Here is a 26,122-nt window from a genome sequence, read left to right on the forward strand (position 1 = left end):
AGTGCAGAGAGGAGGCAGACTACCCCCACAGCATGCACCACCAGGAAAACAGTTGAGAAGGCGGCAGGATCAGCGTTACAGAGTTGCAGTAGTCGTCTTTGCTACTATGTTGCAGTTTTGCAGGCTTCCAGCGCGGTCAGCAGTCGATTCCTTGGCAGAAGGTGAAGAGGGAGATGCAGAGGAACTCGGCTGAGCTCTTGCACTCGTTATCTAAAGTTTCCCCAGAGACAGAGACCCTAAATAGCCAGAAAAGAGGGTTTGGCTACCTAGGAGAGAGGATAGGCTACTAACATCTGAAGGAGCCTATCAGCAGGAGTCTCTGACGTCACCTGGTGGCACTGGCCACTCAGAGCAGTCCAGTGTGCCAGCAGCACCTCTGTTTCCAAGATGGCAGAGGTCTGGAGCACACTGGAGGAGCTCTGGGCACCTCCCAGGGGAGGTACAGGTCAGGGGAGTGGTCACTCCCCTTTCCTTTGTCCAGTTTCGCGCCAGAGCAGGGCTAAGGGGTCCCTGAACCGGTGTAGACTGGCTTATGCAGAAATGGGCACCAAATGTGCCCATGAAAGTATTTCCAGAGGCTGGGGGAGGCTACTCCTCCCCTGCCTTCACACCATTTTCCAAAGGGAGAGGGTGTAACATCCTCTCTCAGAGGAAGTCCTTTGTTCTGCCATCCTGGGCCAGGCCTGGCTGGACCCCAGGAGGGCAGAAGCCTGTCTGAGGGGTTGGCAGCAGCAGCAGCTGCAGTGAAACCCCTGAAAAGGCAGTTTGGCAGTACCAGGGTCTGTGCTACAGACCACTGGGATCATGGGATTGTGCCAACTATGCCAGGATGGCATAGAGGGGGCAATTCCATGATCATAGACATGTTACATGGCCGTATTCGGAGTTACCATTGTGAAGCTACATATAGGTAGTGACCTATATGTAGTGCACGCGTGTAATGGTGTCCCCGCACTCACAAAGTCCGGGGAATTGGCCCTGAACAATGTGGCGGCACCTTGGCTAGTGCCAGGGTGCCCTCACACTAAGTAACTTTGCACCTAACCTTTACCAGGTAAAGGTTAGACATATAGGTGACTTATAAGTTACTTAAGTGCAGTGTAAAATGGCTGTGAAATAACGTGGACGTTATTTCACTCAGGCTGCAGTGGCAGGCCTGTGTAAGAATTGTCAGAGCTCCCTATGGGTGGCAAAAGAAATGCTGCAGCCCATAGGGATCTCCTGGAACCCCAATACCCTTGGTACCTCAGTACCATATACTAGGGAATTATAAGGGTGTTCCAGTAAGCCAATGTAAATTGGTAAAATTGGTCACTAGCCTGTTAGTGACAATTTGTACAGAGAGAGCATAACCACTGAGGTTCTGGTTAGCAGAGCCTCAGTGAGACAGTTAGGTACCACACAGGGAACACATACCTATAGGCCACAAACTTATGAGCACTGGGGTCCTGACTAGCAGGGTCCCAGTGACACATAACAAACATACTGAAAACATAGGGTTTTCACTATGAGCACTGGGCCCTGGCTAGCAGGATACCAGTGAGACAGTGAAAACACCCTGACATACACTCACAAACAGGCCAAAAGTGGGGGTAACAAGGCTAGAAAGAGGCTACTTTCTCACAATTCCGTCTCAACAAATGGAATTTCTGGGATTCCAGGTGGACTCAGTGAAAGCTCAGTTATTACTCCCTTCACAGAAAATGAAGTTGATCAAGAGGGAATTGAAAGTGATATTGTCGAATCAGACGGTGTCTTTGAGATCCCTATCACGGATTGTGGGGCTCCTTGCTTTGTCAATCCAAGCAGTCTTTCCAGGACCTCTGCATTACAGGGCCTTACAGAGACTGAAGATTCATTATCTTCAGCAGGGCTTTTCATACCATCACCTAGTCCCGATTTCTCTCGAGGCTCGAGAGGAACTTCAATTGTGGCTTTCCCATATGGAAGCCTGGAATGGCAGATCCATTTTTGGAGGGTCTCCGGAGATCGTGATAGAGTCAGATGCCAGTCTTTGGGGCTGGGGAGCGAGGTGCAGACAGTTTTCAATAGGAGGTCATTGGTCTTCAGAGGAGCTTCTGCTCCACATCAATTGTCTGCAACTACTTGCGGGTTCAATTGCCGTCAGATCCCTCTCACCAATCAAAAGCAATTGTTGCATCCTCCTCAGGATGGAAAATGTGTCCGAAGTGAGCTACATCAATCATTTGGGAGGAACCAGGTCACGCCCTTTTGGCGATTATCGCCAGAGAATTTTGGCATCTGTGTCTAGCTCCAAAGATCATGGTGACAGCAGAATTCCTTCCGGGCAAAGACAATCTTGTGGCAGATTTGAATTCCTGGTTTCTGAAGGCTTCCAGCGATTGGAAGCTTCATCCTTCTGTGTTTCAGAGGATCTCGTTATTGATGGGTCATTGGCAGGTGGATCTGTTTGCACCTCGTCTCAATTTTCAGATTCCTCAATTTTTCAGTTGGAGACCGGATCTGTTGGCAATTGCAACGGACACCTTTTTACGGGATTGGTCAATTTAAATGAATTATGCCTTTCCTCCGTTTGCAATGATTCCAAGGGTGGCAGCGCTCACGCGACGCCAAGCAGCATCAATGATTCTCATCACTCCGATTTGTAGGAGTCAGCCATGGTTTCCATCCCTTCTGGAACTCTCAATTGCTCTTCTGTTGCAACTCCCGATCTTTCCTCAGCTCCTTCTGGATCCGGTGGGATCTCCTCATCCCCTGCTGCTGTCAGGGCCACTGTCTCTTATGGCTTGGAAGATACCGGGAGACATTCACAGGTGCAATGCCTTTCGTCTTCAGCTTCCTCGTTCATACGACAAGCTTGGGCTCCATCCACCCACAAAAGATACTCTCTGGCATGGAAAAAGTGGGTGGGTTGGTGCCTTCGAGGAGACGTGGACCCCCTGGGATCCAAGGTCAAAGACATTATAATTTTTTTTCTGAATGCAAAGATTCAGGTGTGTGTTACAGGTCGGTAAATAATTTTAGATCGGCTATTTCTGCAGGACTCCCATGGATAAATGATAAACCGGTAGGTCTACATCCGTTAGTATGTAAATTACTTAAAGGTATCAGAGTGGCCAATCCTCCCAAACCAAGATATTCTCAGCTCTGTCTGACAATCAGTTGTGATCTATGAAACAATAATCAGCCAAATTGACCATGTTGTTATATTTAATCTCATGTCGCAGAGTTTCTGATGTGAAAGCCTTAGAGTTAGCAGGTAGGTTATTTTCTCCTTCTGGAGTTTCTTTTCTTATATCAAAACGTACAAAAAGCATGTCTTCTTCTGTTGATTATCCTGCTTTTCCTCATAATGTAAATCTCTGTGTGGTTAAGTGTTTAAAGATTTATGAGGAACGCACTGCTAGTTATAGAGTGGATCCACTTGGACCTCTTCTGCTATCCATTCAAAAACCCTTCCGACCGGGTGCAGCTGCCACTTTGGCACTCTGGGTTCAGTGGGTAATTTCGGAATCAGGCATTGACATGTCCTTATAGGGTGCTCATTCAACCAGGGGTGCAATGGCGTGAAAAGCTTTTCTTTTGGGTTCTAGACTGGAGGATATTCTGAGAGACGCAGTCTGGTCTAGTGATTCCATGTTTAAAATGTATTATTATAAGCCAGTTGTGCATGTTTCTAATTTGGTGGTGGATCAGCTTTGAACCAGCATAAAAGGAGCCTCCGGTCCTGACATAGAATACAACATTTTCTAGCTTTGCGTTAAGAATTTTAGGCACATATTTATACTTTTTTAGCGCCGCATTTGCGTCGTTTTTTGACGCAAAATCGGCACAAACTTACAAAATACAATTGTATTTTGTACGTTTCCGCTCCTTTTGCATCAAAAAATGATGCAAATGTGGTGCTAAAAAAGCATAAATATGGGCCTTAGATTTTATTAAGGACACAGAGGAAAGGATTATCCCACCCAGTAATAAAATTAATTGCATACTTTATATTGTTATGATGGTATTTTTACCCACCCTTAAACGTAATGATTGTAGTGTATTTAAATCTTATAATTGTTTTTTTTCTTTCAGAATCTGATTCCAAACAGGGGTAAAGTTTGGTGGATCGTCCGTATTCCTTTTGGCAACTTTGGACCCTGAATATGTATTTTTCAAGCCATCCAGGAGCGTTTTTCCGGTTATTGTCGCTGAATGGTATCGCACTTTCACAATGAAAGATGAAGTCAGATGGTGCCTCTCCAGTTTATAGACTGTGTTGGACTACCATTGGTGGATATGAAGGGGCGTGGTTCAAACCTCTGTAGTGTTTACTGTTTTTTAATTGGCTGCTGTTTTTTTGAGTAGTAAAAACTGAGAAGCATAATTGGAGCCTCCTTGTCCTTAATGGAATCTAAAGTTCTTATCACAAAGCTAGAAAAGGTTGTATTCACCAAAATGCCAGGGATAGAGGAAGTGACATCACACGCTCTTTCACCTTCAGTTTCATTCACACACACACACATGCTAACACGTGCACCCGTTCACCCTTACACCCCCCCACCCCCCCCCACGCAAACACACGCTCAAGCACGCACACACCCCCCCCACGCAAACACACGCTCAAGCACGCACACACCCCCCCACGCAAACACACGCTCAAGCACGCACACACACCCCCCACGCAAACACACGCTCAAGCACGCACACCCCCCCCCACGCAAACACACGCTCAAGCACGCACACACCCCCCCCACGCAAACACACGCTCAAGCACGCACACACACCCCCCACGCAAACACACGCTCAAGCACGCACACACCCCCCCCACGCAAACACACGCTCAAGCACGCACACACCCCCCCCACGCAAACACACGCTCAAGCACGCACACACCCCCCCCACGCAAACACACGCTCAAGCACGCACACACCCCCCCCCACGCAAACACACGCTCAAGCACGCACACACCCCCCCCACGCAAACACACGCTCAAGCATGCACACACCCCCCCCACGCAAACACACGCTCAAGCACGCACACACCCCCCCACGCAAACACACGCTCAAGCACGCACACACACCCCCCCCACGCAAACACACGCTCAAGCACGCACACACCCCCCCCACGCAAACACACGCTCAAGCACGCACACACCCCCCCCCACGCAAACACACGCTCAAGCACGCACACACACCCCCCCCACGCAAACACACGCTCAAGCACGCACACACACCCCCCCCACGCAAACACACGCTCAAGCACGCACACACCCCCCCCACGCAAACACACGCTCAAGCACGCACACACACCCCCCACGCAAACACACGCTCAAGCACGCACACACACCCCCCACGCAAACACACGCTCAAGCACGCACACACCCCCCCCATGCAAACACACGCTCAAGCACGCACACAAGATGCATTTAAACGCATTATTTACTTACCTCAGCGGCCAGGGAGGGCCACAGTCCAGTTAATTGCATATTTATGACACTAACGGAGAATAATTAAACATTATTTACTGTTAGTGTAATAAAAGAAATGAGAGAAAACAAGGAAAAAGGAGCCTCAGGTCTTTAGGGGTCAAATGTAAACGTGGCTAATACATTGCATCCGATCTGAACACTCCATAATGAAGGTTATCCCTGGTGAAAGCACACTCTAGAGAAAGGTTTTTAATTTGTATTTTTCTTGGCGAGTCCTCGTCCCCTCTCAGGCTTACATTCTTGTCTTGTTTCTGCTTGTTTTTGCTGCTCTCGACCTGCACCCCAGTATCTCTGTGCCAGACACCGCTGTCAGGTCCTCAGCCAATGCCAGGGGGCCCCTGGCTACACCCCTTTACACTTTAGTGGGTGCATTAATTTTATTTTATTTTATTTAATGCGTTTTTATATAGCGCGGACTTTACCCGAAGGTGTCAGAGCGCTTCACAATAGGCAAGGGGGAGGAGACTGCAGAACACAGCCTCCTATGAACCGTAATACCTGTTCTGCCATCGGGGGCAGGTGCATAGACCGATGGTGTGAGTGGGTGAACAACGCCCCCCACATGTTTAATTTGTGCTTGTTGTTTCCGGTGCGGAGCACCAGAACTTATTTTTGAAGGCCGGCGCTTAATCTTCTGCCTCAAGCATTTACTGCGAGCAAAAGACACACATGGGAAAGAGAAAAAACAGGCAGCGCCACAAAGGGAGAAAGCAGAAAGCTGCAAGAGTGAGCTGAACGGGCAGGGAGTGGCTGTAAATGGATTAAAGAGGCCCGAGATGGCTTCAGGATTCCGCTGCCTCAGTATTCCGTGTTGGCACATTTAACTGCTGCAGCCGCCTGTTTAAGAGGAGGGCTTTGGGCAGCGGCACGTTTTATTTACAAATTAAGCACTGCATGTACAGCAAGGGGTCCAAAAGGTTTATGAAATATTGGGAATAAAACACGCATAGTACGGGTTATGTTTCAAGTAGCAAGTATGCCTCCTAATTATATTTCGACTCCTGATTACATGGGATTCCAGTGCTTTTCGAACAATTGCATTCAGACTCACAAGTATTCTACCAAAGTGTATTGTAGTCAAATTCATTCAATGTGCTAAGTGTGCACTTGACCTATAATGGAGGCTGTTACAGGTGCCAGTTCTGAAAATTCAGGTGATGAGCTGATGAGCACTACAACTTGTGCCTGGTGCAGAGTGAAAGTATCTTTAATACACAAAATCACAACTTTTATAACTGACGTTCTTCTGCACTGGTGTTTTACATATAAATATGTGACCAATACTGGGTCCATGCCACTGACATTTCTTAGGAAGATGGAGGTCGTCATGCTTTGTTTCTAAAGGGGCAAGTAACCGGCCATGGCTCGCAGAGAGGTTTAGTAATGGCAACTCATTTTGGGGAGCAGGACTTAGTTTAATCGTCAGACTTTGACCCTGGGGTAGAGATGCAGGAAAGGGAGGAAGAGAAGGAATAAAAAGATAGAAAAGATAACATGAAAGGGAGAAAGGAGAGATGAAAAATAACCTAAAAGAGTGAGTTATGGAGGCGACAAATAACCTAAAAGAGTGAGTTATGGGGGCAGTGTAGGGTGGTGGATGAAATAGCCTTCATGTGCAGGGTGATGAAATAAAGAGATGAGAGATTGCATCAAGGCCTTGATATTCACGAGAGAGAGGAAGAGACGGAAAGTGGAGGGTGATGAAATAAAGAGGCGAGAGGTTGATTCAAGACTAGACAGCCTCAGTATTCATGAGACAGGGAGACAGAAAGTGTAGGTTGATAAAATAAAGAGGCAAGAGGTTGAATCAAGGCTAGGCAGACTCAGTATTCATGAGACAAGGAGACAGAAAGTGTAGGTTGATGAAATAAAGAGGCGAGAGGTTGAATCAAGGATAGACAGTTTCAGTATTCATGAGTCAAGGAGACAGAAAGTGTAGGGTGATTAAATAAAGAGGTGAGAGGTTGAATCAAGGCTAGGCAGACTCAGTATTCATGAGACAAAGAGACAGAAAGTGATGAGTGATGGAATGAAGGGGCAAGAGCTAGGGAGATTGGGATTCTGTAACCTTGGCGATTAACTGCACTTGCGGTGAGCTCCTGTGAAAAAACATTGGTCCTCTGCATTTATTTTTTTTACAAGTTGAGCACTTAGCCAGGCTGCACAGGTCTGTAGAAGTTCCCACTGAGGCTTGGACCGCTGATGTGAAGTAGGAACTGAGCTCTTCGTTCACTGGCTGGTCGGGTCTTGCCCATGATTTGAATCCTCTGTGCGTCACTGAATCAGCAGGAGAAATGCGGGGTTGGCAAGCGAGAGAGTCAAGCAGCGTGGGAGCCTTGATCCAACCTGTGGCACTGCCACTCAGTGCTAGAGCCTAGAAGTAGTGGTCTGTATTCTGTGTGGTGCCCCTGCCTGGCAGGGTCCTGTATCTTTCAATGGAGAGTGTGCCAGCATCTGAGCCAGGCCAGTGGAGGACTGTGGTGGGCTACAAGGGGCTGCAGACTCTGGGGTCTTAAGACTACGAACCTTCTCCAACTGAAAGACACTAGATTCTGATACACTCTTGTTGAAAATATGTTGAAAACATTGTAGACAAGTATTATACAAAATATTGAAATGCATGGGCCTGTACTCTAAAAAAGTGCAAGCCTCTCCCCTAAACCTGCCATCTACTTCTCTTCTCTTCCCCATAAAACCACCTTTATCCTCTCCACCCATTGGTACATGAAGTCAGAACACACACAAAAATTCACTTTTGTGTTGAATCACCTGGAATGTCCCTTCTTCGGAGGGGCTCAAAGACTCCCACTCAGGCGAGTCCAGAAACTGGTAGGGGAAGATGTAGTGCAGGAACTGTCCATCTAGACTCACGCGGATCCTGCCAGAGAAAGAGAAGAGAGTGCATCAGTGGAGTAGAAAATATCTGTTTATCACTATTGTGCAAGTTCAGCTTTGACAAACCAGCACATCAAGAAAATTGTGAACTTTCAAAATTGATAGTTTTAAAAGTGCTACCTTGTTCTGTCGTAGGCTGTACTCTTGTGATGTGACCCTCAGGTACATTATGTGCCTTTCCTGAGACGGTGTGCACACTTCCAAAGCGAATAGGTTATTTACATTGAATGTCTTATGCAGTTACCTGTCTGTAGGTTTAGATCAGTCGAAGCAACAGTATCGACATACACATAGTAATTAGAACTGGTTTTATTCTAGAGCAATTATTTCAGTGCTGGCCAATGTAGGTCCTGAGAGATGATAGTTACATGACATACATTCAGATAATCTAAACAAGAATCATATATAAAACCAGTTCATATTCGGCAAGTACAAAATGAAAGTTTTGGGTAGCTAAGGTATTTTTGTTGTAAGATCAACTTGAAGAGGGGTGCTTGTCAGGCATACGGCTTGTATTATACCACTCAGTTTGAGAAACTGACTAAAGGAGGAAACAAATTACGTGAACGAGTGACTGAAGTAGTGATTGAGCCTACAGAGCCACTTGAATGGCTATTGCCCATTGTGTTCACATGCAAGTTTGATGGCGGGTTGAGCATGTGTACTGAACTGAGAGATTTCAATAGAAGAATGCATGCATCTATATATTTGTAGGCATTTATACATTGCAAACACAGCTACAGTGCAACAGAGCACAGTACAAAGGTGGGGTACAGAGGAGTTGAGAAAGGGGCAATGAAGATTGGAATGTAGACAGAACAGGGGAGATTACCAGATGGGGTCTCTGTTTGAAGGCTTACACATTGATGATATGCTGCGCCATAAGAACATGGAGAGCAGGAGTGATGAGATTGACTCATCTGGGAGAGGATGGAATTCCTAATCCTAGGAGCATAACAAGGGCTGACTTGAACCAGGTCAGACACAATGGTTTTCATCCCTTGATACTTCTTCCGTTTCTCATCATATTTGGCTGCACCCATCATGTTACATCTTTTATGATGCTGTTTGGGGACTGTCAGTGGGAACAAATATTACTTGCGCTGACATCGACCTGGATAGTTTTCCAGAGATCAATGCAAAGCATCCTTGAGGGGATGGTGGGGATAAGATATTCTCAAGATGGCGTATTGATCTATGGAACAACTACTGGGGAACATGATGCTCAGCTGTGTAGGGTGTTGAAGAGATCATTAAACCTCATCTGAAAATGGAGGATGTGACCAATGTGAGACACGAGTTAGATAAGGATATTTTGTGTCCACAGAACTTGTGTGTGGAGATAATACTGAGGATAGCGCTACTGACGGACAAGAACTTCTGATTATATCTTGGATTGATATTTTACTAAAGATAATGACAGAACACAAAAGAAGTGCCAAAGGAAATCTGATTACACAGAGAAGCGTCAAGGGAGCACCTTTGTTACCATCATTTGATACTAACAGCCCGATTTGGAGTTTAGGGTAAGTAATAATCTTTCAGCACTGGTGAATTTCCTCGATAATACTAACCCCATGGCAGAGGAGATTCAACCGATGGGATCTACTGTACGAACTTGGAGAATTTCCAGTTACCATTGGATTCTAAATCTGACCCCAAATGTTGTACCACACTGACTAGACATGGTACTGTGTTAAGGTGACGTTGAGCCAAATTTAAGATGGGAAGGATGTCATAAATTATTTTGAGTTAAAGACTTTGAGAGAAATAGAGAGGGGTAGTGTTCTGTCATTGAGTGTGAATCGTTAACAGTATCATAAGAATCAGGCATTTTAGAACATACATATTGAGTATATGTGGCATATTCATATCATAACCTCTTGGTGACGCTGTAGACCACTACCGGGTCATATATGGCAACTCCTAATTTTATTAAATGGATTAACAAGACTACAAATCTTGTGTGAAGTACATGGCGGGAAAGCGTCCTATTTGGTAGGTTGGTCATCCTGAGCTGTCTTGAAAGGGAATGAGTGTAATCTTGGTGGAAGAAGATTGCGAAGATGGGAACTGATTTGCATCGATGTGTGCATTAGCTGATACGAGGTTGAAGGATGGGTTAAAGAAGGGAATGTGAATGTGGATTTGACAAACAGTCTGACCAACTTCTTGAGGTTAGGGACATGGTGACTCTCATTGACAGTTTAAAGATGCTCAGTTTGTCCTCATGGTAGGCTCAGGTACAGAATACCACAACAGAGAATTAGAGCTGAGTGGCAATCTATTGACCTAGGATGATGTTGGTCATGGTCCGATCAACTCCAGGTTATGCTTCCTCAGTGGACATTCTTCATACGTTAGGAAGGAACCAGGAGCAGACTGCACCGGATCCATAGAGGCTTGCAAGAGAATAGATATAATGAATTGTAAATCTGAATTTGCATATTACCTATGACAAAGTATCCCACCAAATTGTACTGCCAAATTACAGACTCTAAACACCTTTCCAAAGATTGACAAGTCAGTTGGCCTAACTTTGGATAAAGATCTCAACCTTGATATTCATATCAGGGAATCCAACCTGCCACCTAACAAGCCTGTTCTGCAGAAGAAGACCCTTATTTCCCCAAAAGGATGGTAGATCTGTGGTACATGCACTGGTGATTTCTTGCACTGAGTACTGGAACGTGTTGAATTGGATTACCTAAATCCTGTCTCCAACCCCTCAGAGGAGTTCTCCACTATGGACCCAGGCGGATCAGTGGAGCCAGAAATAGTGACAGAATCACACCATCCACCAACTCTCCTCAAGGGCTGACTCTTGAAGGTTGCTGTACCTGCAAGACTGCGTGTTCCATAAGACCTCACATTTCAGTTTTCTACCCCATTTCACTCAAACCCTTGAATTCTATGGCAATAAAAGAGCCCTGGGGGGATCTCACCGCTCATCAGCTCTCAGCGACTTGAAAAGACATCGACCCTCAAACCCAGATTCTCCCAGAATGCCCTTAGGGAGTGATATTCCTGTCCCATGGATTTACCTCTTGCTCTTTCACTTCCAATATTGTAATCTAAGCTTAAAGAACAATTACTTAACCTGCCCTAATTTCATAACAAGTTTAAACTGCCTTGAAGTCCTCTCTGATAGGCTCAAGCATAGCCCTCTCTGCCTGTCACCTCCTTACACGGCTGACTCACCTTATAGTGTCGCCACCTGTAATTACTGTACTTATACTGTATTATTGTATATAATCTACACCCTTGACCCCTTGAAACTATACCCCATCACTCTTTTCAATATGTTACACTCAATTCCATTTTGAATTTTACACTTAATGTTGCTGACATGTTTACATAAAAAGTCATTTTTTGTATAGATTCCTAGATCTATTTACTATTTTTAACATGTTTACCTTTGTGAACTTTAACTATGTAGGTCTTGGAGCAAAACTACAAAAATGATAAATAAATAAATATGTTAACTCAAGATGTCAGACTAAAGAGCAGCGAGTCAAGGCGGTAGTGGTGGAGCGGCATGCATGGCTGCTGGTCATGTCCTGAGCATCTCTAGAGGTTCTGCGGGAGGCCCTGTCCCTCACAGGCCACCAGTGCCACCAAAGCACACACCCGAAGACCCGGATAATGTGCCCCTGAGGACTAGCAGAAGGAGGGCAGCAGGAAGCTGGACTTGCTGCAGGAGGCTCGTGAAGTTCTCATGGAGAACTGACGTCATCACCTGGGGCTCTAGAAAGGAAGGTTCCAAGAAGAGGGCATTATGCCCATGGTGGCACATAATGGCTATGGGCTAACAGTTTCATGACTCCCCATACACATACAGGTCCAGAAGAATGCTGGCAACTACATTAAAGCCTGGGGTCTTGCCACCAGTCCAGAGTTATTCCAGTTTGGATGAATTTACGGTGTGGAATCTAGTTTCTCAGGTTTTATTACTCTTGGACAGATTTTAGGCTGCCTCTGGGGTCTGCAAACTAGGCCCAGGTGTAATTTAAATTACAGAGGCCTAATTTGTGTAATTCCTCACATTTTGTGCTATGCTTGTTTATTGAAATTTCTGAAACTAAGCTATTGCACCACACTGCGTAATTATGCCACAGTTCATGGCAAAATTATAGCTCGGGAAAAATGCAAGCAACCACAACGTGATCAACTGTTGTTCACAACAGTCAGGTTTTTCTCACAGTTTTTTTAGTGCAAAATGGATCCTCATGTCAAAAATGGATGTAAGTATACATTTCGTGCTAAAATATCACACGAAATGCCAGATTTGCATTTTCTGTTTTACTTGTAATTTTACGTAATTTTCCTGAAATTTCACGCAATTACACAATAGCGAATTCCAAAATAGTGAGGTAATACTAGCCCTAAATGTGCCACATTACACAGCATATTTTGCCATTTTTTGTCTCATTAATTTAATCAACCTTGCCCCATAATTTGGTCCTCCCCAGCCACATAAGTCCGGTGACCGTGTGCTCTAACACATCCTGTAAATTGATGTACACAGTTGATTGATTTGTTGTCAATGTACAGCTGTGTGAACGTGATGTAAAACGCACCGACACCCTACACTGGGAGAAGCACCACTATAAAATAATTAAATAAAAAAAAAGCTCTAGCAATGAAATTGTTACTCATGTAAATACTTGTACAGACCGATACATTTGACATTTCAGTGCATTAGTATCTCCTTTATACTGTATAGGATTGAACAAAGTCAAAAGTTGCTTCCAAATAGTTTCTCTTAAGTACTTGTGAGGCGATAACAAGCTGTTCGCCTTTGTGTCCCCTCCACTGCTCTGGCACCAAGATGATATGATGATGCTGCTTGAACAAAAGGAGGGTTGACAGCCCTTTAAATCAGGCCTTTGCCTGTGGCCCAGCTAGAGGTGAGAGTAAGAAAACACTTCCGGCGCCTGCACGTTGCTGCTGGGAATGAAAAGCAGACAAGGTGCATGTGCTCCTGAATGTGTCTCTCTGTCTGAAAATTACACCGGGACGAGTTCAGCATATTTCAGTGGACCCACCTGCTTGGAAGGGTGTACGGCGTCCACCCCGTGAAAATATTGGGTGGACGCTGTCTACAAATGTGTCCCCCTGACATGTGCCCTGCCTTGAATGTACTCTTTATAGGTGTCAACGTGGTTGGGGGGTGAGGGAGGTAACATTAAATAAGTAACATACCCACGAACTGGTGAAGTGCCTGGAAAACTTTACAAGAACATGCCTTATATCCCACTACTGAGGGCTATATTGGTAGTTAAAGACCCTCAAGCCGAGTCGTAGGCCTGAGTCACAGGCAAGGGCGTATAACGAGGGTGAGGGCCTTTAACAACAGGTATAGCCTGAGCCATAGAGCTATAAGGCTATTAGAACATTCCACCCACTAAGGATAGAATGTTCTAAAATAAAAAGTGAGAAACAGGAAGACAAACATGGGAATGTTGGAACTCCGGGCTTTTACCCACCATTATAAGCCCAGAGCTATTTCATTGTCTTCAATGGCGCTCCCAACATCCAATGTTTTAAATATGGTTACTTTTGGGATAACAGATCCCACCTGCAGGTTATGGCAGTGACCAGCTTCAAAAGTATTAAATAGGTCAAATGATCTTTGTGTCAGCTCCAGCAGCCGGCTGTGCTCCTCCCAGGAGCGTTTTAGGAGCACCGGGATCAACGAGTGTGAAGAGGGACTTTGGGATGAGGGGGCCTGAGGAGGATCGAGGGCCCATTAGGCCGTTTGTGACCTGTGTAATGCTCTTTGGCGTGTACCAAAGGCAAAATGCGATTCAGTAACTTGTTATCGAATAGCTTTTTGCTTTTGAGATTCGATATTAGGAAGGGGCGTGCTTAGGGTGTCCCTTTCTAATAACGAATCACGCTGGCATGTATGAATGTTTTGCAACCGGAATGTGGTCACAAAATATTCATAATTTACTGACTCCGTAGAGGAGGCGGTAACCCATTCGCAAACGGGAAGTGGTCCTTAAGGGACCCCTCCCCCTTTGTGAATCTAGGTTCCACGGACCACTGCCTTCTCTTAAAAAATGAAAAGAACATTTTGCTGTTTTATTTTTGTAATGCAGCCCATTTTTATGTAATGAAAACGGGCTACATTACAAAAACACTGCTTTATTTAAAAAGTAATCGCAGACATGGTGGTCTGCTGACCACTGCAGGCCACCATCCCTGTGACTGTGGCCATTTACAATGGGTTGCACATTGCGACCCGCCTCATCAATATTCATGTGGCAGGTCACCATGTGCAGCCCACTGTAAATCACTAAATGTGTCTGACAAACACTGATATCTTGCAGTTTGCGATTTCTTAACTGTGAATCGCAAAGATTCGCATATAGGAAATCACAACCTGGATGTTTCATACATCTGTCCCCAAGTGCCATCACCCGTGACAAGAGAAGCTCATTCATGTTATTCACCCAGGATGTTTTAGTGTCACATCTGGCCACGGGGCTCAAGGTCTGCAGTCTAGGAGGAAGTCTGATGCCTGATCCAATTCCCAGAATGGAACCCGGTACAGATCCCGGTATGGCTCATGGTATACATCCCAATATGGACCCTGGAATTAATCTCCATATAATTTCTGGTACTGATCCTAGTACATAGCCTTATAAGGGTACCTGGTCCACATTGCAGAATGATTTCCAATGTGAAAACACCTAGGGCCAGATGTATGAAAGCTTTTTGCATTCGCAAACAGTGCGAATGCTCGTTTGCGAATGCAAAAAGCCATTTCAGAATGTATTAAAGACATTCTGAAAGCAATTTTAAGGAATCGCTAAAATAGCGATTCCTTAAAATTGTGACCCTGTTTGGAGAGTCGCAAATTGCGACTCTTTAAATAAGAAATCGCAAATAAGGATTCCTTATTTGCGATTTCTAAATCACATGTAAGAAGCAATTCCTAAATGAGATTTGTGCATTTAGGAATCGCTAATTACCACCAGGTTGAACCTGGTGGTCACCATGTACAAATTTTAAAAATGCATTTAAAATGCATTTTTAAAATTTACATGTAAAGCACACATGCCCTTTTGGTACGTGTGCACCTCACATGTTGTAAAAAAAATATTTGGGGGTGCAGCAGAGGGGTCCTTAGGCCCCCAGCTCCCTGGGGTTTTGCATTTCAGAAACTGCAATTTCCAGTTAAGAAATCGCAATTTTGGAAATGCAAAAAAATTGCAGATGTGGACCTACAGGCCCGAAGGTGCGAATGGGGCCAATATTGCAATTTGCGATTCGGTAATAGCATTTGCGATTTTTAAGAAATCGCTATTAACGAATCGCAAATGTGATACATGGCATTTTGCGAATCAGAAATAGCAATTTCTTAAAAATCGCTATTTCCGACTCGCAAAAGTCCAGATCCAAGTTGAAATCTTGGAATCGATCCCAGTATGGATTCTGGTACAGAATGGATTCCCGCATGGGTCTTAGCATTGATTCTGGCATGGATTCCAGTACCGAGGCCTGGTACGAATCCCCCTATGACTATCAATATGGGTCTTGGCATGAAGCACCTGTGTGGAATCACAGAATGGATTCTGGTACAGAACTTGGTACGGATTCTAGAAATCCAAATTCTAAATTTGGATTTCTGTATGATACTGGCTTGGATTCTGGTACAGATTCTAGTACATATTCCAGAAAGGGTCTTGGCATTCACAATGTGAATTCATACACATGTGACTTACGGATCACCTATACTATGATAATGCAAATCCACACGTGCCGTAACTTTTTATTAATCGATTGTAACTTTGTTTTTGTACCTCTCTGAAGCCCACTAATGCCTTCACAGTCTTGCACATTTGTACAAATTTTAAACAGGCTCCCATTTTGTTATCCTGTGTTGCAGACCGCACATTTTGGTGAAACTGATGATGGTGTTATAATATATCTGACTGACAATGTATGCTAGTGTTAATACATCTCATTGATAATGTATACTAGTGTTATAATATATCACTTCAGATTGTGCAACATATTTTAGAACCCAAAGGACACTGAAGAACTTAGAAGGTCCTGCATACGTCCTTGGACTGTCCTCTACAAGAACCAGGCCCGGAACAACATTTACAATGAAATATAAAGGACTCCGACGCTTTCCCTGCTGCTCTTCTCAGATCACAAACTCTGGTCCAGATTTAGGAACATTTGATGCAACGCAGGGCAGCAACCAAAGATGCTGGATGGTCTTGTGCCAAAGGGAGAGAGAACAATGTGGCACATCTGCTGAGACATTGGGCATTGTTTGTCACCCCCAGAGCTAACACACGTGTTGCTGCCATGTGCCAACGCACACACCTGTCAAGCTTTAGTGCAAGGGTGTGGGATTCTCTGGAGCATGTGTTTTGTACTGAAATGGGTCTCTTCGGATACAAAAATGATCCTTGAATGTATGTATGATGTTCAGAGCAGCACACATGCAAACTTGGAAGAAGAAGGAGAATTGAAACAATTCTCCTGGTGCTGCCTGCCTCCAGGATGTGTAAGTCTTTGGCATAAATCCCTGTCCACAGGTGTGAGCTGATAGACATTTGCATCAAACCCCACGGGTGGGTGCAGGAGAACCCCTATGTACCACCCATGGGACCCCCCTCCCCCTTATGCACAGTAGTGCATAGTACAACCTGGCATCACTTTCCAGCACAAACCCTGCCTTGAGTTTGATAGTAAACACTTTGTGGCAGGTGCCCATGACATGGCCTTACCTTCCAGACACATGGTCCAGTCTCATGGGCGGGACTTGTACGGTATACTGCAAGCTGGTAATTGGGTTAACGCAACGGATAATAACTTTTTGTTTGTTTCTGACTCACTACACAGAACCTCATTACAAGTGACACAGAAAATGTCCCGTTATCTCCCTGTTCCAGAATTACCATTCCCGGGGACCCTGATAACTCCAGGGCGTGTAGATAAGAGCGGGAATTGGCGCAGGGTTGTAAACAAGCCATACATAGGTACACGCATGTGTTGGAGTGTGAAGTGGGCTCAGCATCACGCACCTGGTATTGCGGGTCCAGGCCCCTCGAGACTCCCAGGTCCATGCGTGAGTAGCTCATATACTGCAGTCTGCTTAGCCAGTTTAGCACATGATGAAACCAGGACTACAAGCCCCAGAATTCAAAGGTAAACATCTGTCCTGTGTGAGTACTCACGCTGGACCAAGAAAGGAGTGAGTTTTGTGCGTCTTGCCCTCAGGGTACCTGGTAACTCCGTGCCAGCACAGAGACCTCGCGCCAGTCCCGGCCGTTCATTTACACGTAGTGCATTCTGGGAGCTGTAGTCCTGGAACATCTGACTTGTCTAATGTTCCAGATTATCAATAGCCCTTATCTCCACAGGTTAGAGCGTTAATGGGGCTGCAGAGGGCGCTCACCCACTACAAGTCCAAGATTAGACACATACGGAGAGGAAGGGCATTTAACACTTGATGTGGTGTCTGACCTCTAGGGCTTCCTGGGTGGGATGCGAGGCATGGGCGTAGGAAGTGTGGGGGACGTGGGGGATGTATCCCCCCCAGATTTTGGAGGGTGGGGGACACGGGGGACGAAGGTGGGGGGAACAAGGGGACACGATAATTTCCCCTCTCACATCTATAATTCAGAGGGCCATTAGCGCATAAAAGCGCTACTTATGATAGCCCTGTAACGACCATCCTCCAATCTGATGGTAACAGAATGAAGGTGAGTCGGAAGGCCCCCTGCGCCCTCTGCCCTTTTGTTTGTCCTGTTCACAGCTGTGGGCATTAAGGGTGCTCATAAGAACAAAGGGCATGAGGCGGAGAAAAGAGTTTTGGATGATTACGTCTGCATCACCTGCTGCCTTGAAGAGGAGCACTGCAGGAGGCCTTCTAGAGGAGCTGCAAGACAATGAGGAAGATCTAAAGAGAGAACAGAGTCCCTCTCAGCCTGACACCTGCAGGCTAGAAAGGAGACTCTGTGAAACACAATATTTGTATTTGCCTAAGATCACACCAGTTGGTGAAACAGTGAAGTCGAGATTGAGCCCAGATTTTACCTTTTCACACAACAATTTAGCTATTAGAAGGGTATATTTTTCTAACATTTATGTTTAATGTTTTGTTATCTAGGTAATGAAGCGCTTGATTACAGTGTGGCTAACAGGGAGAAGCCATATTTCATTTTGGGCCGTTATGCCTAGCGTTATTATTTATGTTGTTGTTATCGTTACATACTTCAGCATATTGAAGTATATTATCTTTTCTCTATCTTTTCTTCACTGTTCTCTGAAACAATCTACTCTATGCCTATCCCATTGCACCCTACACCACCTTTCTCCACTCTGTGCTACTCTACGCCACTGCAATCTATGCTGTGCCACTCCACTCTATACCACGCCACTGCAATCTATGCTATTCTACTCTAACCATCGTACACTACACCCCTGCACTCTGCCAGTGCACTGTTTACCACTTTACTCAAAACCAATGCACTCTATCCCACTGCACTCTATGCCAATCTACTCTGCACCACAGCACTCTATTCCACTGCTTTAAATGCCACTGTACTCTGCGCCACAGCACTCTATGCCACTGCAATCTGTCACTTTGCAATACACCACTGTACTCTGCGACCCTCTAATCTGCAATATTGCACTTTCTGCCACTGAACTCCACGCCACTCTACTCTGCACCACCGCACTCAATGCCACTGTGCTCTGTCCCACTGCACTCTTTTCTGCACCACTGCACTCTAATCTAGTCTACACCACTCCACTGTAGGGCACTTCACTCTACTTTGAAATCATTTCCTCTATGCCACTGCAATCTACGCAACTCTTCTCTATGCTATGCCAGTCTAATCTATCCTGCACCACTCCAATGTACCCTGCGCCACTCCAATCTGCTCTGCACCGCTCTATGCTACTGCACTCTACATCACTATGCTCCACTCTGCAACAATCTACTCTTCACCACTATACTGTACTCTGCAACAATCTACTCTACGCCACGGCACTCTATGCAACTCTTTTCTACTCTGCACCACTGTACTCTACGCCACTCCTCTACTCTGCATCACTCTACATCACTGCACTCTACACCAATGCATTCTATGCCACTCTACACCAATGCATTCTATGCCACTCTATTCTACACCACTGTCCTTTATGACACTCTGCTCTGCAACACTGCACTCTGCCACTGAACTATACTCCTCTCTACTCTGCACCGCTCAACTATATGCCACTCTACTGCACTCTACACCAGTGTACTATATGGCACTACACTCTATGCCACTCTACTCTGCATCACTGCACTCCACCACTGCACTCTACACCAGTCTACTCTACCTTGCACCACTCCACTCTACCATGCAACGCATTACTCTATGACACATCACTCTGAACCACTGCAATCTATGCTGTGCCACTCCACTCTGCTCCCCTATACTCTTCACCACTCTACGCTACTGCACTGTACGCTAAACCAGTGAAGGATTCACCAATGCACTCTACACCACTTTACTCAAAACCAATGCACTCTATATCACTACACTCTACACCAATCTACTTTGCACCACTGCACTCTATGCCACTTCACTCTAGACCACCCAACTCCACTCTAAAACTTCACTCTGACATTACACTCCATGATACTAGACTCTGACACTCTATTCCATTAAACTCTAACACTTTCTCCACTCTGTAACTCTCTACACAACTCCCTATACGCCACTCCATTCCACTTTACTCCACTGTATGCCACTCCACACCACTCAATGCCACTTCAATATACGATACTCTACTCAATGCCACTGCACAACCCTCTATGGCACTCCACTATACAACAATGTACTATGTTCACTGTATCATTCTACCCAACTTTCTCTATGCCACTTCACATTACTTACCTTCACTCTACTCCAGTTCACTCTTCCTTATGCCTTTCCACTCTACGACACTCTATTACACTGTGACACTACTCCACTCTACTACTACTTTATGGCATTGGCGCTTGATTAGAGATTCAGATCGCCTTCTCACTCATATGAGACGTGAGTCCAATTTATCTTCGCCGTTTTGGTTACAAGCACTCTGTAACCCTTTTAACTCAAGCTTAACGAAGGCTTAGGATGATCCTGATACTTGTCTACGGGATCGAAATATCGTCGGCCAAAGTATCTTGACTTGAATTTGTGATATTGTACATAAGTTGGCATAAGCATAGGTACTATGAGATAATGTCTTCTTGATTCACTATTTGAGTCATTCTTGTAAAAGTCGGTGTATAAAAGCTTGTAAATCATTATTGTGGATGCTAAACTTGTAGGAAAGTAGCCTCTTTCTACCTTGGTTACCCCCACATTTGGCCTGTTTGCCAGTGTGTTTGAGTGTTTCTGCTGGGATCCTGCTAATCAGGACACCAGTAGTTATGCTCTCTCCCTTAAATTATGATTGTTGCATACTGGTAACACAGTATTTCACCCAAAATTGGCATACTGGTGCCCCCTTATAAGTCCCTAGTATATGGTACTTAGGTACTGAAGGACTCCTGTGTGCACTGGCTGGTCTTCTGTGGGCTCTCTGAGTTGCTGAGAGCCCCGTCTGACTCCTCCTCCTGGGTAGAGTCCACCAGGTCCCTCCTGGTCCCAGGCAGTGCCATTTTCCGCTAACCGTGAGTTTTGCGTGTGCCAAGGTTTGTTGGCGGAATCCAGTGACGCAAACCAGACTGCCATCATCCATCCGGTGTGGGATATCATCTGCACCAACCAGGAACCGCATCCATCTTCTTGGGTGCAGTACTGACTGCTGTTGTTCACCAGTGGTTCTACTTTTGCACCTTGATTCGGGTTAGCAGGGGCTCCTGTCCTCCCTGGACTCTTCTGTGCTTCCTCGACCTAGTCCCATTCTTCCACAGGTCTTTAGGTCCAGGAATCCACCCTTTGTGTCTTGAAGTATCTTCTGGTTCTTGCATTATCTTCTTTCTCATGTTCTTGTGTGTTCTAGGAAAGTTACTGTGATTTACTCCTGCTTTCCTGGGCTCTGAGGTGGGTTCTATTACTTACCTTTGGTGTTTTCTAATACTCCCAGCGCCCCTCTACACACCACACTTGCCTAGGTGGGAAACCGACATTCGCATTCTACTTTCTTAGTATATGGTTTGTGTTCCCGCTAGGCCCATTCCTAACCATTGTGATTTTCACTAATTGCACTTTTCTAACTGTTTTTATTGCTATTGCTGCTACTAGTGTATATAATTGGTGTATTACTTACCTCCCAAGGGAGTATAGTCTCTATGGTTTTTTGGCATTTGTGTCACTAAAATAAAGTAACTTTATTTTTGTAACACTGAGTATTTTCTTTCATGTGTGTAGGTGCTGTGTGACTACAGTGGTATTGCATGAGCTTTGCACGTCTCCTAGATAAGACTTGGCTACAGCTACCCCTAGAGAGCCTGGCTTCTAGACACTGCCTACGTTTCACTAGTAAGGGATAACTGGACGTTGTATAAGGTGTAAGTGCCATAGTTACCCATTACAAACCAGGCCAGCCTCCTCCCAACCACTGTACTATATAGGTTACTTTTTACATTTTTCTTGTAATTGGTGACATTGGGTCATCCAGATAACTTGTGTAATGCCCGAATACCAGTCTTTCTCGATTTCCCCTGTTGATGTTTTCCCACTACATTTGATGTTTTATATTTTGATTGAATAAATGTATGAAACATTCCATTTGCATACTACTTTAATATCATTCTTTATGGGAATGGTGTTGCATTTTATTCAAAGGACCCCTGTTCCTTTAAAGTTAAGTTTACTGCTCCATCCTAGGACACTCTACTTACTCCATGACACTACGCCACACCAGTCGATGACACATCATTCTCCTTTATGCCATTAACTTTGAGCCATGCTGAATAGTAGTCTCACTAGTGTACAGCATGGCTAAAACACATTGGCAAAGGCAATAGAACTTGCATAGGCGAGACCTATTGGCTTTGCCAATGCTTGTTTATAAGGTATGAACTTCAAGGTGACTTGCAATATCCTTATGTACGCAGGGGGTATTTTATCCCATATAATACATGGTCACACCACCAACTTTCCCACAAACCACTTAAAACCTTAGTGCATAGGTTCTGTCATTCCAAGCTATTAAAGTAGAGCAGAAGAAAGAAAAGCAACATTCCATGTTTTGCTTTAAACAGCTTTATTAATTATGCTCCTTGACCTGATCTGCCTTTTACCTTGGCTGCTAGCTCTGGCAGAAGGCATTGTAATGTCAGAACTCGACTGTAACAACCCTATCATAGTCATTTTCTGATGTCTTTTCTTTAAAATCAGTGAATGTCTTTTCTTTACACGCTGTGACTTGGTGCATCACAAACAGCCGTTTCTAAAGAAATTAGTGACTGCAGTTTATACAGAGATTAGAGAATCCATGTTTATATAGACTGTAGCTCCAAGAGCCTCTTCAGTTGAAATGCTTCTAGTTATGACTGATGTGGAGCTGAGATGCCCAAGATCACACACAGGAGTAGAAGTGTTATTAGAACTATGGTTTCCGAGCACACTTGATGTGGTGTCTGACCTCTAGGGCTTCCTGGGTGGGATGCGAGGGTGTTTTGTTAAACCTATTTCCACCACCAAGGCAGGCAGAATTTATTAATTTAATGCAACCAATAGGGCACCGGAAGTCCCAATGCAACACAATATTGTGAAATAATACCCGATAACATAACATTATTATAACAGCTAAAAATACAACATTCCACATGACACTATGTAGCATAGCACACCCTGGCCCCGCTCCACTGGGACGCTACCCAAGCTCATGAGACCAAGAGCAGAACCGAGAGTTTGGCTACATCACGTGACAGAGCCTATGACCTTTCACAGCTCTTTAGTGACGTCATAGCTACCAATATGCCCAGGTCCAGGCGTGACGCGCTGCTTCAGGCCACATGTTTTCCTTTGAATTCTGGGACTTGTAGTCCTGTTTCATAATAAAATATAGAAGACTACAAGTCCCAGAGTTTAAAGAAAGAAACACCTTGAGTGGAGCAGCGCATCAGCAGGGACCTGGGCAGGGCTGAGGGGCACCTGGGTGACGGACCTACCTGCCGGACAGCAGCAGGGACAGGCGGCCGATGGGGGTCCTGCCCTCCAGGGCGTAGCTCTGGTCCTTGGCCAGGGACAGCACCTGGCCCTCGCTGCTGTGCAGGATGTGCTTGTAGACCGGAGGTGGCACCTGCAGGGGCTGGTAGAGGGTCCGGTAGAGGGTCTCCAGCTCCGGGCAGAAGGTGTCCTTGCGCAGGCGGTACAGCAGGTGGGCCACCTGGAGCAGGCAGAGGGCCATGAGCAGGAAGCCCCAGCACAGGACGTCCAGGCCGCAGGTGTAGAGCCAGCCCCACAGGGCCCAGCAGAGGAAGCCGGCCGACAGGAAGCTGAGGAGGAAGAGCCCCCCGAAGACGCCGCTGCCCCCCATGAAGCCCAGCAGCAGCACGATGCAGGCCAGGTGGTAGATGGCCCTCTCCATGGTCTCTGCCCAGGCCGCGCAGGGGGGCGGCCCCAGCAGCTGCTCCATCAGGCTGATGTTGGCACTCATGGCCCCCCCTCTCTCCTAAACCAAACTAAAGTCACCCACGCCGGACCCGGGGAGGGTGGAGCAAGCCGAAATGTGGGACCGTTTGCGCAACCTGCGAGGAGAAAGTCTGCAACTGGAGGAGGGAAGATGGGATTGGGGAACCAAGCGTGCTTCTGCTTGTCTGGTGGCTGTTCCCAGGTTTGATGCTGAAAGATGCTGTTAAGTGATGATGCTGAAGGATGATGCTGAGGGAGGATGTTGAGGGAGGATGTTGAGGGAGGATGCTGTTGAGAAATGATGCTGAGGGATGATGTTGAGGGATGTTATGGATGATGCTCTTGAGGGATGATGCTGAGGGAGGATGTTGAGGGATGATTCTGAGGGATGGTGTTGCGGGATGATGTTGTTGAGGAATGATGCTGAGGGATGATGATACTGAGGAATGATGTTGCGGGATGATGCTGTTAAGGGATGATGCTGTTGTTGAGGGATGATGCCGTTGAGGGGTGACGTTGAGTGAAGGCGTTGACTGACAGTGTCATACACTGACGCGCCTTTGTGACTTCTCCTGGACTGTCAGTGTGCTCAAAGTCTCTTCGGAGTGACTCCACGCGGCCCAAGAGACCAGGCCGGCTCATATGCACTCTCACCACATGCCAGAAGCTCACTTGAAGTCTGATGAAGCGCCCTGAGGTCATTCAGTTTAGAATACTCTGGTGCACGAGTCTCCTCTTTTCATTCACTGAATGAAACCGATCTTCTGGGAACCACAAAACCCCCAGAAAAGAAAAAAAAGGGGGTCTGGTGGTTGTCAGTCTGGGACTCCCGGGTACCCCTCACACGTGCAGGACAAACACCTTCCCTGGGACGGAGCAGGCGCACCGACTGAGACTGGCACCGAGGCGCTATACTGTCCTGCGCCTCCTCTGAGTCTGGCACCAAGGCGCTATACTGTCCTGCGCCTCCTCTGAGTCCGGCACCGAGGCGCTATACTGTCCTGCGCCTCCTCTGAGTCTGGCACCGAGGTGCTAAATTGTCGTGCGCCTCCTCTGAGTCTGGCACCGAGGCGCTATGCTGCTCTGCCCCACCTCCGAGCCTGGCACCGAGGCGCTCTCCTGCCCCACAGGCACTGTAAGTGGAGCCCCGGAGAGACCGAGAGAGGGGAGTCTTGTGTCCCGTGAGGAATGCAGATCTCTTGGCAACAGGGAGCGTGAGGCCCCGCTGAAGCTCCATGTTTGGAAGTGAAACCCAAGGAGGGCGCAGCCCGCGGGGAGGGGAGCGGCCACTTCACATAGCTCCGGAGGAGAAGAGATAGGAGGACCGGGGAGAGGGGGGTGAAGGGGTGTCCGTGCATCAGGCCCCTTTGTGTGCACAGACCAGGGCCTCACTCCCCCATTACTGCAGCCTTTCACCTCTGGCTCCAGCGCCAGGGCCTCACCCCCCATTACTGCACCCCTTCACCTCTGGCTCCAGCGCCAGGCCCTCACCCCCCATTACTGAACCCCTTCACCTCTGGCTCCTGCGCCAGGCCCTCACCCCCCATTACTGCACCCCTTCACCTCTGGCTCCTGCGCCAGGGCCTCAGCCCCCCATTACTGCACCCCTTCACCTCTGGCTCCAGCGCCAGGCCCTCACCCCCCATTACTGCACCCCTTCACCTCTGGCTCCTGCGCCAGGCCCTCACCCCCCATTACTGCACCCCTTCACCTCTGGCTCCAGCGCCAGGCCCTCACCCCCCATTACTGAACCCCTTCACCTCTGGCTCCTGCGCCAGGCCCTCACCCCCCATTACTGCACCCCTTCACCTCTGGCTCCTGCGCCAGGGCCTCAGCCCCCCATTACTGCACCCCTTCACCTCTGGCTCCAGCGCCAGGCCCTCACCCCCCATTACTGCACCCCTTCACCTCTGGCTCCTGCGCCAGGCCCTCACCCCCCATTACTGCACCCCTTCACCTCTGGCTCCTGCGCCAGGCCCTCACCCCTCATTACTGCACCCCTTCACCTCGGGCTCCTGCGCCAGGCCCTCTGCCCCCATTACTGCACCCCTTCACCTCTGGCTCCAGCGCCAGGCCCTCACCCCCCATTACTGAACCCCTTCACCTCTGGCTCCTGCGCCAGGCCCTCACCCCCCATTACTGCACCCCTTCACCTCTGGCTCCTGCGCCAGGG

At 46.8% G+C, this 26,122-nt stretch overlaps 1 protein-coding gene across 2 annotated transcripts in view; it reads right to left on the reverse strand.

Annotated features, from left to right (window-relative positions):
- Window positions 1-25,158, reverse strand: part of POPDC2 (popeye domain cAMP effector 2) — an 81,598-nt gene extending 56,440 nt beyond the window's left edge. The window contains exons 1-2 of one of the 2 annotated variants that reach the window (XM_069202988.1): window positions 23,487-25,158; window positions 8,228-8,336 (exon numbers count right to left, since the gene is read on the reverse strand). In XM_069202988.1, the coding sequence (XP_069059089.1) occupies window positions 8,228-8,336; window positions 23,487-23,974 (597 nt within the window). In that variant the 5' untranslated portion in view covers window positions 23,975-25,158. The remainder of the gene's footprint in view (window positions 1-8,227; window positions 8,337-23,486) is intronic. The other variant, XM_069202989.1, reaches the window with a different exon arrangement.
- Between the last annotated feature and the right edge of the window lie 964 nt (window positions 25,159-26,122).

The sequence above is a fragment of the Pleurodeles waltl genome, chromosome 8 (assembly GCF_031143425.1).
Source record: "Pleurodeles waltl isolate 20211129_DDA chromosome 8, aPleWal1.hap1.20221129, whole genome shotgun sequence".
Classification (NCBI taxonomy): Eukaryota; Metazoa; Chordata; class Amphibia; order Caudata; family Salamandridae; genus Pleurodeles; species Pleurodeles waltl.